Source organism: Dysidea avara, chromosome 11 (genome assembly GCF_963678975.1).
Source record: "Dysidea avara chromosome 11, odDysAvar1.4, whole genome shotgun sequence".
Lineage (NCBI taxonomy): Eukaryota > Metazoa > Porifera > Demospongiae > Dictyoceratida > Dysideidae > Dysidea > Dysidea avara.
Genome location: NC_089282.1, coordinates 15316656 through 15333071, shown reverse-complemented (window position 1 = coordinate 15333071; position 16416 = coordinate 15316656). Strand labels below are relative to the sequence as shown.

Below are 16416 nucleotides of genomic sequence, written 5' to 3'. Positions count from 1 at the left end.
TGCCAACTGCATCTGTCTTCTCTTAGTAACCGTGCGAATAGCTCTGAGCGAGGCTCCGAGTGTGCTATTCGCACGGTCACGTACGAATAGCTCCGTGCTATTTGCACGTGACCGTGTGAATAGCTCTATGCTATTCACACGTGACCGTGCGATAGCAACTGCCAAAATAGTAACAATATAGTTCTACCGGACTGTGGATGAATTTGTTGGAGTACAGTTGTGGCACGTGCGATGATGTTCGACGAATATACCTCCATTGATAAGTGATAAGCAATCAGTACTGAAATAGTTACGTAGCTAGTTGTGTAAGCTGTAATAATACAACACTGTATGTTGGCTAGCCCACCATTGGGTCATTAGCCCTTTTTGCAATCGTAAGTGATTTCGAGCGTTTTGTGGGGGCATGCCTGCCCCTCCATCACCGTCTGGCTAGCTACGCCCCTGTAACTGGGTGTACAACCAAGTTCATGTTATAAAGACTGAGTATAATATTGGGCTGCTACAATGTGTATTAATTAATTGATGAACCTCTGAATTTTAATTACAGCTAATTCTCATACCTCACAAGAAGGATTGAATGATTCTGAGTCAGCTGTGGCCAGTCAGCAAGTAGTAAATCAACTATGAGAGTGGTAGCCTGTCAAGCCAGGTGGCCACTGAAAGTCACAGCTAGTCAAGCAAGGTGGTCACTGAGAGTGATAGCCAGTCAAGCCAGGTGGTCACTGAGAGTGATGTCCAGTCAAGCCGGTGGTCACTGAAAGTGATGTCCAGTCAAGCCAGGTGGTCACTGAGAGTGATATCCAGTCAAGCCAGGGGGGTACTGGTGATGATTTTGGAGGAAATAATGATTAAACAGTACAAATGTGGAGTTACCAAATGGTTTGACCCTGCAGTGGTTCAATAAATGATGCAAGTTGCACATGTGCACACCCAGAAAGCAGTCATCCCTGTGACATTGGTAAGCTAATAGATGAAAATACAGACTTCAAAGCTTTAACCAGGGAACAATTATATGAAATTTTTACTCATGAACCAAACCAAAACGCTTCTGTCTATCCTCGGACACAAGCATCTCCATCACAATCATTTCGAAAATTCCAACCAAGCTGGTTAAAGAAGCATGCTTGGCTACACTATAGTTGGTTTACAGATGGTGTGTTTTGTCGCACCTGTGCAGTGTTTGCGACAGATAACCCAGGTGGACAGAGTTGTGGTCAACTAGTTAATAAACCATTTAAACAATGGGTTAAGCAGTCTTCTAAATTTGAAAGTCATGCTAAAACTCAATATCATTTGTCATCATTAGCTAAAATGTCTGAGTTTATACAGCGACACAAGAAACCCGAAAAGGTTATTGATACACAATACAATAAACAGCATCAAGATCGAATGGAGTGCAATCAAAAGGTAATAGAAACTCTGCTTAAAATTATAATATTTTGTGGAAAGCAAGGGTTTGGCTTATCGAGGACATTGTGATGATCAAATAAATTTTTCCGATTCAGAAGAGATCCTCTATAGTCATGATGAGGGTAATTTTATTGAGCTAGTCAAATTCAGAGCAGAAACTGATCCTATTCTTTTTAACCATCTGCAGAATACCCCAAAGAATGCAAAATATACATCAAAAACAATTCAAAATGATGTTGTGGCAGAGCAAATCCACAATGAAATTTTGTCAGAAATAAAAGAAGCTAAATACTACTCTGTCATTGCAGATGAAGTGTGTGATGTGTTAAATAAGGAACAGTTCTCAATCTGTTTGCGTTATGTGCATGACAAAGTTGTGAAGGAAGCTTTCCTTGATTTTGTTGAAGTAGAGCGAATTACAGGACATGTTCTAGCAAATAAACTACTACACTATCTTGCATTATGGGGCCTCTAGATCTCATACTCCGATATGCATGGACAATGCTACGATGGAAGCTCAAACATGTCAGGTGCAAGAAATGGCTGCAAAGAAATTGTGCAGAAGCAAGCCCCAATGGCTGTATATACTCACTGTGCTGCACACAGGTTGAATCTTGCAATTGTGTCTGCTTGTCGTATTCAAGAATTCAAAAGCACTGAAGCTTGCATTGGGGAAATTTCCAGATTCTTTAAATACTCAGCTAAGCAACAACATTTGTTAGAAAAGTGCATTGACTCTGTAACTATGGCAGTATCACCCAAAGCACACAAATTAAAGATGCATGCAGAACACGATGGGTGGAACGTATAGATTCTTATGCAGTTTTCTTATAACTTCTTCCTGCAGTACAGAGATCAATGCAGGCTATTGTTTCACCAAATCACTTCTCTGATTTGGGTACAGATTGGGACTGGGATGGAGAAACGCTAACAAAAGCTAATGACTTTTTATACCAACTTCAATCCTCTGTGTTCATTATTTGCTTTGCAATTCTTCTGGAAATACTTTCTAATTTTAGATGATTAACAAAGAAGTTACAAATGGAAGCTGTTGGTGTTATTTATGCATACAAAGAAGTTAATGAAATAATCAGGAGTTTGAATAGCATGAGATCCAATTCTTCTTCTGAATTTCATAAAGTGTACATGCATGCTATGAGAATGGGTACATCCTTCATGGAGATGGCTTTTCATTTACAAAGCCAAGAGTTGTTGGAAAACAAATTCACAGGAACAATGTCCAGACTTCTACTGTGGAAGATTATAACCAAATATCATTGTACAATGAATTTGTTTCTCATGTGGTCAGTTAGATGGAGACTAGATTTACTTCTAATGAAAATAATAGTGTTGGGTTACTCAATTTACTGCCTAGTCATATTTGCAAAACAGTATCAGATTTATCAGACTTTGATGTACCAGAGAATCAGCTGTCTGGTGTTGATTTCTACCAGCACGATTTGCCTTTTTTCTGCTATGTTTACCACTGAATATAGGATGTGGGTTAGAAAATGGAAGGAGTGCACTTCAAAAGTCCCATACAAAATGATTGATGCATTCAGGTTATGTGACAGGATATCATATCCTAACATCTATCTGCTTTTACAAATAACTTTGACTATTCCCATAACTTCCTGTGAGAGTGAATGCAGCTTTAGTCAATTAAAACTTCTAAAAACTCCTATTCAATCCACCATGACAGCCACTATACTCAGCTCATTATAGCCATGCTAAAGATCAATAGGTCATGGTATGAACATTTGCAGCATTCTTCATTCAAAATTAGTCAAATGGTCCAAAAATTCAAACAGCTTCATCCTAGAAAAATGAAATTAGCATTTATGATGCAAGATGATAATGATGTCCTATCTATCACAAATGACAGTTCAATGTAAACTTTTGACTTGTAATAAATGTACATTAAATTATCTATACCCATGAATTTGTTATCTATTATTATATTTATTATATATTTGAAAGATGTATATACTATGGTAAAGCATTATAGCCACCTTTACCATAATGAATTTTTTAAAGTTGTGCAGGACAACTTAATCAGTTCAAATTTAGGTGATTTGGATAAACCCTCTATTTCACACAATTACTATATAATTATATTAAGCAAGCTAGCTACATTTTACATGTATATCTCAAGCAAAACGTAAAAGCAGCCTGTATGTAGTTTCAAATTGTGCAACTGAATAATTTGACTAAAGATCGCATTTCCTGGGTATTGTGTCCAAAAATTCCCTGGGGGCATGCCCCCAGACACCCTAATAGGAGCATACAGGCCTCGCATCCAGTGTTCACCCTCCAGTGCCTAACTAGCAAAGCAGATAAAAACAATAAACAGCATGTTGATTGCGCTTTGCACACTGTTGGAGTATCCACTATTGCATCATTCAATATAGTTGAAACTCCACTCAATATCACAGTCATTTCCCAGTGGGCTCCTTGCAGTAATTTTGTCTCCAGGCCCTGAGTGGAACCCCCCTTTTGGAAAGTCTGGATCCGCCCCTGCTATTACTGATTTTGTAAAATCCAGTATTGTGTCGTGCACCTGTTCATAAAACTTTCCACATAAATATTACTCTTCATGACATGTAGTTTTAGATATAAGGATTTGACCATTGGTGGCCTTTATGGTCACTTTTGTACACAAAATGACGTTTTCTTCTTCCTGTCAATATACTCACGGTGTGGCGCGCCGGTTTCTTGGGCCGCACGACACACTACCGTGTGTCTTGATATTCCATCAATACTGAAGCACCATGACAGGACAATAATACCAGCAAAAATTAGACAGATAATGATTATGCCAATCGTGCGCTATATTAGGGTGTTTTGTAAGCCTTTAGCCGTGTCCCTTGCTGTACACCCAAAGTTGGTAATGAATGATCACCAAAGCAATCTATAGGTGAGAGGAAAGTACACAGAATGAGGAAATAAGGCAACTCCTAGCCACAGACATAAGACCACAACAAATTCAGGTCCAGGAATGACTAATCCAAGACAAGCTCGAGGAATAACCTTAAGCCAACCACTACTGGTACCAGAAAAATGTGCCAAGGCAACCAAATGAGCCTGATCCCGAATACTGAAAGACGCATACAAATCACCAAACAAACACAATTTAATGTTGATCTAAAAGCGCTTGCAAATCTTGCTGAGATGCTGATGAGATGGAACAATCACTGGGAAAGTTAGAGAAAACAGCGGCAGCAGCCCTTTCATCAGGAAAACTAAGCTAGTCTACATCAATAGAAAGAAGGATTGAAGGCAAATCACGGTTACTGTTACACAAGGCAGCCGAAGCAGAAAGGACAGATTCCTGCAAACCTAACCAGCCTAGGCAAAAAGTGGAGTGGCTTGGCACCAAGAGTGATTGAAACAAGGCTGGCTCTGGAAGGGGGCCAACTCCGGCCGAGTAGGCCATGGCCCACCAAACATTTCCCCAACTAACAGTACAAGAAGCCATACAATCACACCTGCTGCTTTCAGTTAATGACTAGACTGTACTGCATGAAATAGGTTAGAGGGCTTAGACCGTGCTACAAGTATACCAGTCTCTCAAACACGGAGTATTTCGGAAAAGTCTTGGCAGGAGCATGCATCAAAATATTTGTGCGTGTCTTATTGTCTATGTGGTGCAATTTAGGCCACACCACTAATAAGCTTAGATTGGATGCTTATACATGCAGCTGTTGATGAACAAATTCAGTGTAGATAATAATGCCCAACTGAAATATGCTTCTAGATGGCATTTCCTAGGTGATAAAACTTTTCCTTGGCAGGAGCATGCATCAAAATATTTGTGCGTGTCTTATTGTCTATGTGGTACAATTTAGGCCACACCACTAATAAGCTTAGATTGGATGCTTATACATGCAGCTGTTGATGAACAAATTCAGTGTAGATAATAATGCCCAACTGAAATATGCTTCTAGATGGCATTTCCTAGGTGATAAAACTTTTCCTGGGGGAGCATGTCCCCAGACCCCCTATGCTATGCATGTTGAGTGTACTTCACACACTACCTACCACCAACCATGGATGGCCCACCCAACCCAATTTGGCCAGAGCCGGCCCTGTGGAAAGACTACACTGCACTGATATGAAGACAAGTGTGAAAATTATGGTCAAATTGATTTTTTAAAAAGGCCTCAGAACAGAGAGTGGTATAATACAGTTCGGAGCAAGTCAGTAATTCAAATTTTATCGCACCCTCACATATGCATACAATCGATCTGTACCTCATGAATCGTTTTTCTTTTCTTTTTTTTTAATCATCATGCATCGTTACATTCTTAGGTATGCAAAAGTTAATGCTGATGCAAATTCTTTTCCCCAAGTACGTAGCTAGTGCTAAAGCAGTAAGGCTAAAGCTATGAAACTCTTTACCAGATGATGTAATTGTTTAACAAAAGAATAAAATTGGAATGCTCTAATTCCAGCAAATTAGTATGACAGTTTACCGTGAATTTTCGTAAATTTTGTCGATGACTTGAAAACAGCTATAAGTGTACAGCCTTGTATCATTAACATGGAGGAGAATTCAAAAGCGAAATACCTTCTAGGTGATGTGAATCACACAGCAGAACCTTACTCAGCATTAACAGCGTCGAACGATCGTCCGCCTCCTCCCTACAATCCGGAGGGGTCACTATTATCACAGACACATCTTCAACCAGGACAACCACATCCTCTACAGCAGAATAATCCACTAGCTCCTTATCCATCCGCACCAGAGAGACCACCTCCTTACAACTCCGGATTTAGTGAGTGCTATAGCCATGCATGTAGCTACGTAGCTAACTATTATGCACCTATCAATGTCATGCCCCACGGTGGGTGGGAATACAGGAGATTTGACAAGGTTTAGTGTCAAATTCCCCAGTACTGGGGCTAAGAAGCTTGCCCACTATGTCCCCACCTCAATAAAGGGTTTCTATAGGGATTTGCCAGGATTAAAATAATTTTTGGTTCAGCAAACTGCCACTGTCAAAAGCCCCAGAGGTGGGAAAAGTGTAGATGTCAACCCCCAGTAGATGTATAGGGACCCCTGGGTGGGGGGGGTGGGGCTTGACATTGATAGGTGCATAAAACTGACTCGTGTGTGTGCATGGATGTCGTACAATGGATTAATAAAAGTTTTGATCGTCTCTGGCTAGCTAGGTTAATCATGTCTGGGTACTGCCGGCCACCCCAGCATACAACTAATAAATCTGGGGATCACTTCAGTGCAAAACTGGTAGCTAGCTATTTTCTTTGGAGTATAGTTGTATGTGACTACTCTGTACCATCAGTTATATGTAGCTCAATGGCTTTCTGGCTGCAGTTTATCCCACTGCCTTAAAGCAGCAGTATTAACTTTCATTTTGGTTCTGACATATGCGGTTGACACACTTGTACAAGTTGGTTTTGTTTTATTCCCATAGAAGGATCGGGACAAGCAATAGAAGAAACCATAACATGGCTTTTTTAGAATGCAACAATAGTGACCCTTACAGTACATCATGTGAACCTTTGATCACCTTTTATGAATCATATTTAAAAGGTTACTTGGTCACAAGGCATTGTAACTATATGCTATAAATGTAGGTGTGATATAGGGCAAATATATTCATGATAGCAATTATATTCATGCATGTCATAGTAATGTTGCTGTCACCCACATCCTCTTGCTGTAATAACAAACACTGTGCTAGCATAAAAGTACCTTTTTCACACACAAAACTTGACCAATATTTTGAACTTTGAAGCTTCATAACTTTTTGATCATGACATATAATTACCAGAACTTTTCAATGAATATAGCTGCAGCGTCTGGCTGCATTTTCAGACTAAGGGCAAGTTAATCAGTATAAGGAGTCAAATGTTACATCATTTTGTTTGTTGGTATGTAAAATATATGGAAAGGTACCTTTTCATAATCCAGTCACATAGCATAAAGCATATTATTATGTATCATAAAAATACCAACAAAGTTGTTCTCGTATTTCTGCTACACTGCGTATAGTAAGTAGTCAGGCAGCCCTGACATTGAAGACTTTACATTGCAAAGAATTTGAATCATCACCTGTAGTGACTCGTCACTTCAACAATGATAAAATGATACAACTATGCTTCATCACATAACACCAAGGTAGTCAGAGCAAGTGAAAATAGTAAGGCTAAAATGGTTAAGCATTGAAGGAAGCTTTTTATGCAGGTAGTTTTCTTTTACATGGGGTATAGCTAGCTACATTAACCGATAGTGAAAAGCACCTTTGTAAACTGTTTAACTGCTGTTAAATCTGAGCTCAGTACAATAAGAGAACAAGTGTAAGAATCCAGTAGAGATTATTCCTAATGCAACAAGAAGTTGCATGTAAGGGATATTATCACCTGACATGCAATTTTTTTGTATAAATACCTCTATAACTATTAAAGCACAGATAGTCACCTCCCTCAGTTTAACACCTTTTGTTGCACTTGATCAATGCTATTTGAATATGTGCAGATCAGCCATATCCTCAACAAGCTTATTATCATCAACAAACTTATCAGCAGCAACCGTATCCTCCTCCACCTCAACGGGATGCTACTAATATGGTGAGTGTTTGTTATGCAAATTGTACTAATTTGAATAGTACTATAATACAGATTGTCTGCTATTTAAACTACTATTTAAGCCATGCTTCTTATACTGTGTTCCAAATAATTAAACTGATACAGCATTCTATTGTTGACACCAACTAATGAACTCTAATTGAATAGTCACCATTGCATGCATGCATAATAGATGAGAGGTGATTTCAGGAGCTACTGTACTACATGGAAAAGTCTATAGTAGGAATTAAAGCACCTGTGTGGGTGAAAATCAAACGAATAAGAGTGCTATTATTTCCATAAAGCACTGAATGGAAAATACAGCACTGTGTACAGAAAATACAGCATGGTTGCATGTTCATGCATGCGTGTAACATTTATAATCATCAGAAGTAACCAAAAGTTACTATCTGTTTTCAAACCAAACTTGTACTATAAAGATACTTACCAATTGTCTGATGGGTGAAAACCAATGTGGTTCAATCTACAAAATGAATGCTCCAAACAAAGACGACCAGAAAGCAGTAAAGCACTGCTACGCTATATAATGAAAATAAAAGCACTCAGGCATGGTCTCAAGTCTAATATAGCACTAGTTTGTGCTATATTAGTCTCTCGCCCACACCCTTGCGCTTTTATTCCATATGGGTCATTCCGTGTCAAATCAACAAGGAATTTAGGGTCACCTCTTGGATTTTGACGAAACTTGGTGTGTTTGTAGTACCTGTGGTGCTTATCACTCACGCAAAGTTTTAGCTCCATACATTCCATAGTTTCTGATTTATGACCACAAATATTTTGAATATTTCATGAAAATTTGGTCCATCTCTAGTTACAAAATCAACTGCAACTTTGTACTGTGTAAATATTTTTAAACACAATTTTCAGTGATGGAAGACTGTTGATAGACCTTTCTAGTGATCCCTAAATTATGGGATATCTACTTAATTATGGTTCAAAAGTGCTTCATTGAAAACTTTAATCCTTTATATTTTGAAAAATGCTGCATGAAATTTTTCGAATTCTTTCGTGAATAATGATTGGGTCATAGTCTATGTTTGATAAAATTTTTGTGGTGGGACCACAATGGGCTCAAGAGATATAATGAATTATGTTGTGGTATGCGGTGGAATTTTCAGTCTATTATTGCTGTATTGGAGTGTACACCTCCAATGACCACTCGCAACAAGGCCATGCCAAGTTTGTCTTACAGAATGAAGGTGTCTAGGTGCATTGCAACCTGTGTTAATGACCACCTGTATTGAAAGACCATCTATGTGCTGCAGTTAAGTTATACTTTAATTGGATATTAATGTATAGCACGAAAACATCAACCCTTTCTAGCAAATCCAAAAATGGTCCTTATTAGACAGGTTGACTATAATTGAGATTATCATGCGTCCATAAACACATTAATGTTGTACCATCTCTTCAGTTATACCTTATTTATTAAGTAAAATCTCACCGTAGTGCACTCATATACATATCCCCACTCTACACTATTCAAGTTACGTACATGGCTGCATAGGTACTCCTCAAAAAGGATACCTGGGTACCTTAATAGCCTCATGATCTTACTTTATAATTGTACATACATTTTGGACCCAAGACAAGTCTGTGGTTTCTCAAAAATGAACACTTCATCAATGGTCCAGGGAATAGAATAGTTACACTATATACGGTAGATGCATTACTTGTACCAAGAGTTTTTATATTAGTAATACTTGCTTGCACCTCAATGTGTGATTTATAGCACTGTAATTACTAAAATGGTTTTTCAAAGTATTTTGGGTTGACGCTTTGAAGATCAGTACAGGCAAATGTTAAGTATGTGGTCAGCATGTCCTATATGAGTATGTGTATGAGTTTATGACTTGATCTTCAAAGTGGTCATGAATGTAAAGTAATGTAGCAATTAATTTCACACATTGAGGCACAAGTAATACATGCATATAGTAAAACCCCTCCATTGCTAGGACCATAATAAAGTGCTCATATTACAGAAGCCACAGAAGTATCTTGGTCTAAATGTATGTGCACCGCTAGAGTGGGAGTACAGTGTATAAACAGGTGTCCTGGTTACCAAGGTACCCAGGTATCCCTTCTGAGGAGTTCTGTACTATGTATCTATGTAGCCACGTACGCAACTTAAATATGGCTAAGTCCACTACAGTGGTATTCAACTTAATAAAGAAGGTATTTGTGAAGAGATGGTACATTTACATGATGTTCATGGACACATGGTGGTCAGATCTGTAATTTATAGTCAACCTGTATAATTAGGACCATTTTTGGATTTACTAGAAAGGGTTGATGCTTTGGTGCTATACATTAAAGAAGTATAACTTAACTGCAGCACATAGATGGCCTTTCAATACAGGTGGTCACTAATATAAGTTGCAATGTACCTAGACACCTTCACTCTGTAAGACAAACTTGACATGGCCTTGTTGCGGGTGGTCATTGGAGGTGTACACTCCAATACAGCAATAAATTCCACCGCATACCACAACATAATTCATTATATCTCTTGAGCCCATTGTGGTCCCACCACAAAAATTTTATCAAACATAGACTATGACCCAATCATTATTCACAAAAGAATTCGAAAAATTTCAAGCAGCATTTTTCAAAATATAAGGGATTAAAGTTTTCAGTGAAGTACTTTTGAACCATAGTTAAGTAGATATCCCATAATTTAGGGATTACTGGAAAGGTCAATCAACAGTCTTCCATCTCTGAAAATTGTGCTTACAAATATTTACACAGTGCAAGGTTGCAATTGACTTTGTAACTAGAGATGGACCAATTTTTCATGAGATATTCAAAATATTTGTGGTCATAAATCAGAAACTATGGAATGTATGGAGCTAAAAGTTTGCATGAGTGGTAAGCACCATAGGTACTACAAACACACCAAGTTTCGTCAAAATCCGAGAGGTGACCCTAAATTCCTTGTTGATTTGACACGGAATGACCCATATTGTATGTGCAGCAGTGCTTTAACTAGTATAATATATATTAGGAAGCATGTTGAATTAATAAAGAATGAGGCAAAGTAGAGTGCTGTACTCATCAAACACACCCCAAGTATTTTATTTTTCATATACACTAATATAGCTAAAGGTGAAGGTCCAGGATGCTTTAACTGGTGTATTTTAGTTTGAATTGTAGTGGTTTGCTGTCACATCAGCTATGCAGTGGTATCAAAAATTGGTGAAAAGTTGCCAGACTTTCCAGCAGACATTTTATACAATAATTGCACATCTTTGTGCATGGCTGCAGAGGCAGATCCAGGACTGGAAAGGGGAGGGACACAAACAAGTTTGGATCCACACCATTAAAAATACAAACTCTGAGGCAACTAGTATAATCTAACTACAGTCTGTTATTGTTAGTACATACATATAGCAGCAAATTTAATTTGGTTTCAGGGGAATCTGCCTGAAACTAAATTTGTTTGCCTTATTAGTATTAAAGGTGTCGGTACTTTAATTTACTTTACTGTATTGCCTTTACTGGCATCTTACAAGATATAGCTAGCTCTTCCTATTAAAAAGTAAAAAGGAAAGAACAGAGGATCGGGGATGCCCCATGCTGAATCCGCTATTGGACTGACTTTGTAGCACTACATGAGGCTTGAATTACTAAGCTTTTCAAAATGGCCAGGTTAAATCCCCAAGGTAAATAATTTTTTTCTTTGCTTGGTTAGACCTTATCATCATACCTCTTTCACAAGTCTTGTTTTTCCTTAACAAAAACAATTTGGCAACCACCTTTATAACGTTTTTGTTATGCTTTTTCTACAATTATTTCTAATGTCACATACCAAAAACCTTCTATATTCAGACATACAACCCACCACTAAAACATATTGGTATCAGTACTGGTATCAGAATTGGTGATTCTGTAGCCAATATATAAGTTTCCGGAATATTGATAATTATCGGTGCAACTCTTTATCCAAAAGTAACATAGCCATAGAACAAACATAAATTAAAGCAATATCAAATAGTACAGTCGTACTGTTTAAGTAGGGATTGCGGCGAAACTTTTGCGTGCCACCCAAAATTTGCCTTCAAAAATCACCCTAGAGACATTTTACACAATACAAATCACGTTTACAGAATAGTACTAGTCCATATAATATATATACTACAGCATTAACTATAACAACACTTACAGGTGGCCAGATATAGAATTTTAAAACATTGCCAATATTTGAACTTTAGTCTCACTGACTGCCTCACTGCCTTACTGACCACAGTTGCAAGGCTAGAGGCCAAACGAAGCAGCGCATGGCCACCATTTTATGCCACAATAACAAACTCACCAGTGGGATGTGCCTTTTGGGGTTCCAATGAATGTAGGCCCTCTGCGCCTTGTCTTTTCTTTTATCTTCAATCAGGCTGCTTTTCTTCTTCTTCATCCTACAAAACCATATCGAGGCATTAATTTTCCGCATTAACGCTTTCTATCAGCAGCATATTTAGACACTACAGAATTATTTCAGAACTGGATTTCAGAAGCGCTTCAGTCCCAGCGTTACTATAAGAGTTACACTTGCTAGACATCTGCAACTTCACAATTGGGATCCAGTTTGCAATAGGTTTGTGACCACGCCCCCAAATAAAGATAATAGCGAAAGAGTAGCCGACCTCTTAACAATCTAGCTGTTTACTTAACAATAAACAAGATCACCTCACTCTTTATTGGTCTAGCTAGCTGCACATCCCTTGGCTGACTCAGATATACTCTAATACAACAGTCACTCTAATACACACAGTCATGTATGATGGAACAGTTACAAGTTATATTGTTCTGGAAGACATAGTTATTTTTATAAGAAAAAGAAGCAAGCACAATATAAAATTAGTATAATATAGTTCTAAATGAGTCAGGTACCCCTCAGCAACAGCAAGGTCGACAGCTGGAGGCATACAGAGACGCTTGCATCTAGAACGGGCAATCCCCTGATACTCATTATTGAAGAGTGCAGCAAGCAGAACCCCAAACTACAGCATAACGACAGAATATGAGGAACTCCACTTCTCACTGAGCAAATGGGCAAGATGTTTATAAGTGATGGTATCTGCCTTTCCCATACCTACAGATGTGGAAAATACAAGTGGACTAATATATAAGTTACACTGTAGCTAGCTGTGCCATAACAAAAAAAACTAAACAAACTAGTATTTTAAAAATTGTTAAATTAAAAATGAAGTAGGGATCCAGTGCAATAGAAAGTAGTGAAACAAGAGATGAATGATGGTGTTACAGCATAGCTCAGTGGGAAGTCCCTACTTTGGCACATTAGCTATGACTATTTTGTTCAATGTCAAAGTAGGGATTTCCCACTGAGCTATGCTGTAACACCATCATTCATCTCTTGTTTCACTACTTTTTATTGCACTAGATCCCTACTTCATTTTTAAATTAACAATTTTTAAAATATGATATAGATATTCAAATTAGCTTATGCCCAAATTATTTTGAGAATAATGAAGGAGAAAAAGAATTGAGCAGCATTTGATGCAGTGATTAAATCATAACACTTAAGAAAAAGTTATAAAAATTGGAAATTATTTTTTGGGGAATAATAAAAGCATAATGATATATTTTTGGAGAAATTTGGAATACCATATCAATGAAAAATTTGAGCACAATTTTCACAAGCCTAATTCAAATGTTGTTTGTGGCATCACTTAATTCCTAGACAGTGTAATCTTGCTACTTTACAGTACATTTTGGCAGGGGCGGTGAGCCGGCCAAAGAGTGAGGGGCAAACTTTAACAATGAAATCTATCCATTACCATGCAATTTGAAAGCATACAACAGAAGTATGTTATTCTTGGTGTTCTGGGGAATTTTCATAGTTTAGAAGCCCAGAAAGCCAATTTCATTATGTTTGTGTTATTAGAGTAGCTGACTGCTCTATTAGAGTATCTTGATCTTTTCTTACAGGCATTGTTTAAGTGGCCCCCTAGCCCACTGCCTATGCATTTTGGTCAAAGATTAATGGAACAAGTATACTTTATATTTTCCATACAATTCCGACTACACCCTTCTTCCTGAATTATGAGCAGTGAACCTATGCAGAGACTGAGGATCAAGAAAGTGGAAACCCACAGAGAAACTACCTTTTCTAGGCACTTCACTGATATTCTGTACATCATTACATTTTTACAGTGTAGCTAACTCAGCAGATCACCATTGCTTTGATAAACCACTTTTCTTTGTCACAGCACTTATTTTAAGTACGTATACTCTCCAAAATGGGAATATACTTTTCTTCAAGATGCACGCTAATCTAATATGTTGCTAGACAAGCAAGTTGTTTATTACAGAAACTTTATTTAAATACCAACTATTCCAGGGAAGTCAAACCACAGGCAGCATGGGCAGTTCAACATGCAGGCCCCATGCTTGAAACATTATGCACATGTTGAATGGTTGGGGCAAAGACTTGTTGGAGTTAGCCTTGGAAGTATAAACAATGAATAGCTTTTGCTAACCAGTCAAAACTTTATCTGAACAGACATATAAAGTTTCTGTTTGATAAGAGTCACTACACTGAGATATAGTGGTCTAGTTATACAATGCTGGACATGGAGTGAGCTAGTACAAGACAAAGATTGTATTCTAAACTAAGCTGCATCCTTCCTCAGTTCCTGGGTCCACTCTTTATACCAACACAGAAAGAAACAGTACATTATTATCATGGTCACCTGTATCATTTCATATTTAGGTGTACAATAAACTTACACACCAAAGAAATAGTATGAAATTACATCTCACATATTATATTATTATTATTTGCTATGATCAGTTTTTGCATTATGTACAGTATGTAATACACTACACATGTCTTCCTATTCCAGGGAGTGGTGACGCCACTATCAATCCCGCAGACAACTACATTTGGACAAGCTAAGCCTGAAAACTATATGAAGTTGTCACTGTTTGTCCTGTTATGCTGTTGCCCTATAATGGGCATCTTAGCACTGAAATGGTCTTTGAAGATAAACCTATAATATGTACATATATTAGGCTTGCGTCAATTATGCCGGCATGAGTTTTGGCATAAAAGGGGATGAAAAGCATAAAGCATAATGCTGGCATAATGGAGCATAATTAGGAGCATAATGGGAAAATTTCCGCCACATTAAGTATAACTTCTGCCATAACAGTCACAAAGTCAAGGGCTGACCTGTTTTGGATGGTGAAATGAATCCTGATAACAAGTAGAAAAAATGCAGAAGTACATGTTTACACCCCTTGACAAAATGAATATTTTTCATTGTGAGTTTGAGTTTTATAGGACACGTCACACATGCAGTCATGTGCTAACTAGTACCAAGGCATGGAAAAGCAGTATAGCTGAGCTTCAATCATTAAATTTGGTATTATATAACATGTCTCATCATCTGATTTTGAATAAAATAATAGTGATTATGATTATTGGAAGTTCGATTGGAAAGCAATACAATAGAAGATCTGATGATACTATAGGTTAGTAGATAGCTAGTCATTGACAATAGTGCATGAGGTCTGGAGTGAGACTGAGGTTAATATCAAGCTAGGAAATTATTTTAAAAGATTGAGATTCTCCAATAGAACAGTCAAACACTCTAATAGAACAGTCATCACATGCAACAGAACTATATCCCCAGTAGGCTAATATGTTCATGGCATGGTGATGCAAATGCAAGTTACATATTATACTGAGCAGTTGCTGTCCTTTGAATACCAATCGCTACAACTCAGAAGATTAATCAGAAACAATGCATAATATTTTATTTGCCATACAAAACTACAAAGATATTAGACAATTAAAATGTCTATAGCTTCTGAGGGACTATAGATATGCCACCAGACCCCCTGCTCTAATATGATGAACTCTGGAACACATCCAATTTCAAGCTATTGCTATTATTTGTATGTTGCAGTTGAAGTGACACCTCTCCATTTGCACTGTATCATATGAAGAACTTCTCTGCACAAAGAAAAAACACACAAAATAAAAGCATAATGCATTTTTGAAAAGCATAAAAATGAGCATAATAGGAAGAAAATTGGGGAAATGCCAAAAAGCATAATAGACAAATTTTGGAGCATAACAGACTCAAGCCTAGCATGTATGCATGTATGCATGTGTAATACAAACTATATATATGTGTGTGTGTGTGTGTGTGTGTGTTATTTGTAAAATTCCTTATTCAAATGATGGCTTTGTAATATGTATAGGTGGACACTGAATATAATGCTGGTCGATGTACAGAAGCTCGAGAAGCATCTCTAGCAGCTAAGACAATAAATGTACATCGTATAATGCTAGGAATCATCCTCTTCATAATTTTCATTATTGTAATTTCTATTATTATTGCCTTTGTTGTTGCAGTTGGTGTATTCTAA

General features: G+C 37.6%; 1 protein-coding gene across 1 annotated transcript; it reads left to right on the top strand.

The window, feature by feature from the left end:
* The first annotated feature begins 5933 nt into the window (after nt 1-5933).
* Nucleotides 5934-16416, top strand: LOC136237711 (uncharacterized). The gene is made up of 3 exons (XM_066027925.1): nt 5934-6188; nt 7913-8004; nt 16249-16416. The coding sequence occupies exons 1-3, from the start codon at nt 5954-5956 to the stop codon at nt 16414-16416; spliced, it is 495 nt and encodes a 164-aa protein (XP_065883997.1). The 5' UTR covers nt 5934-5953.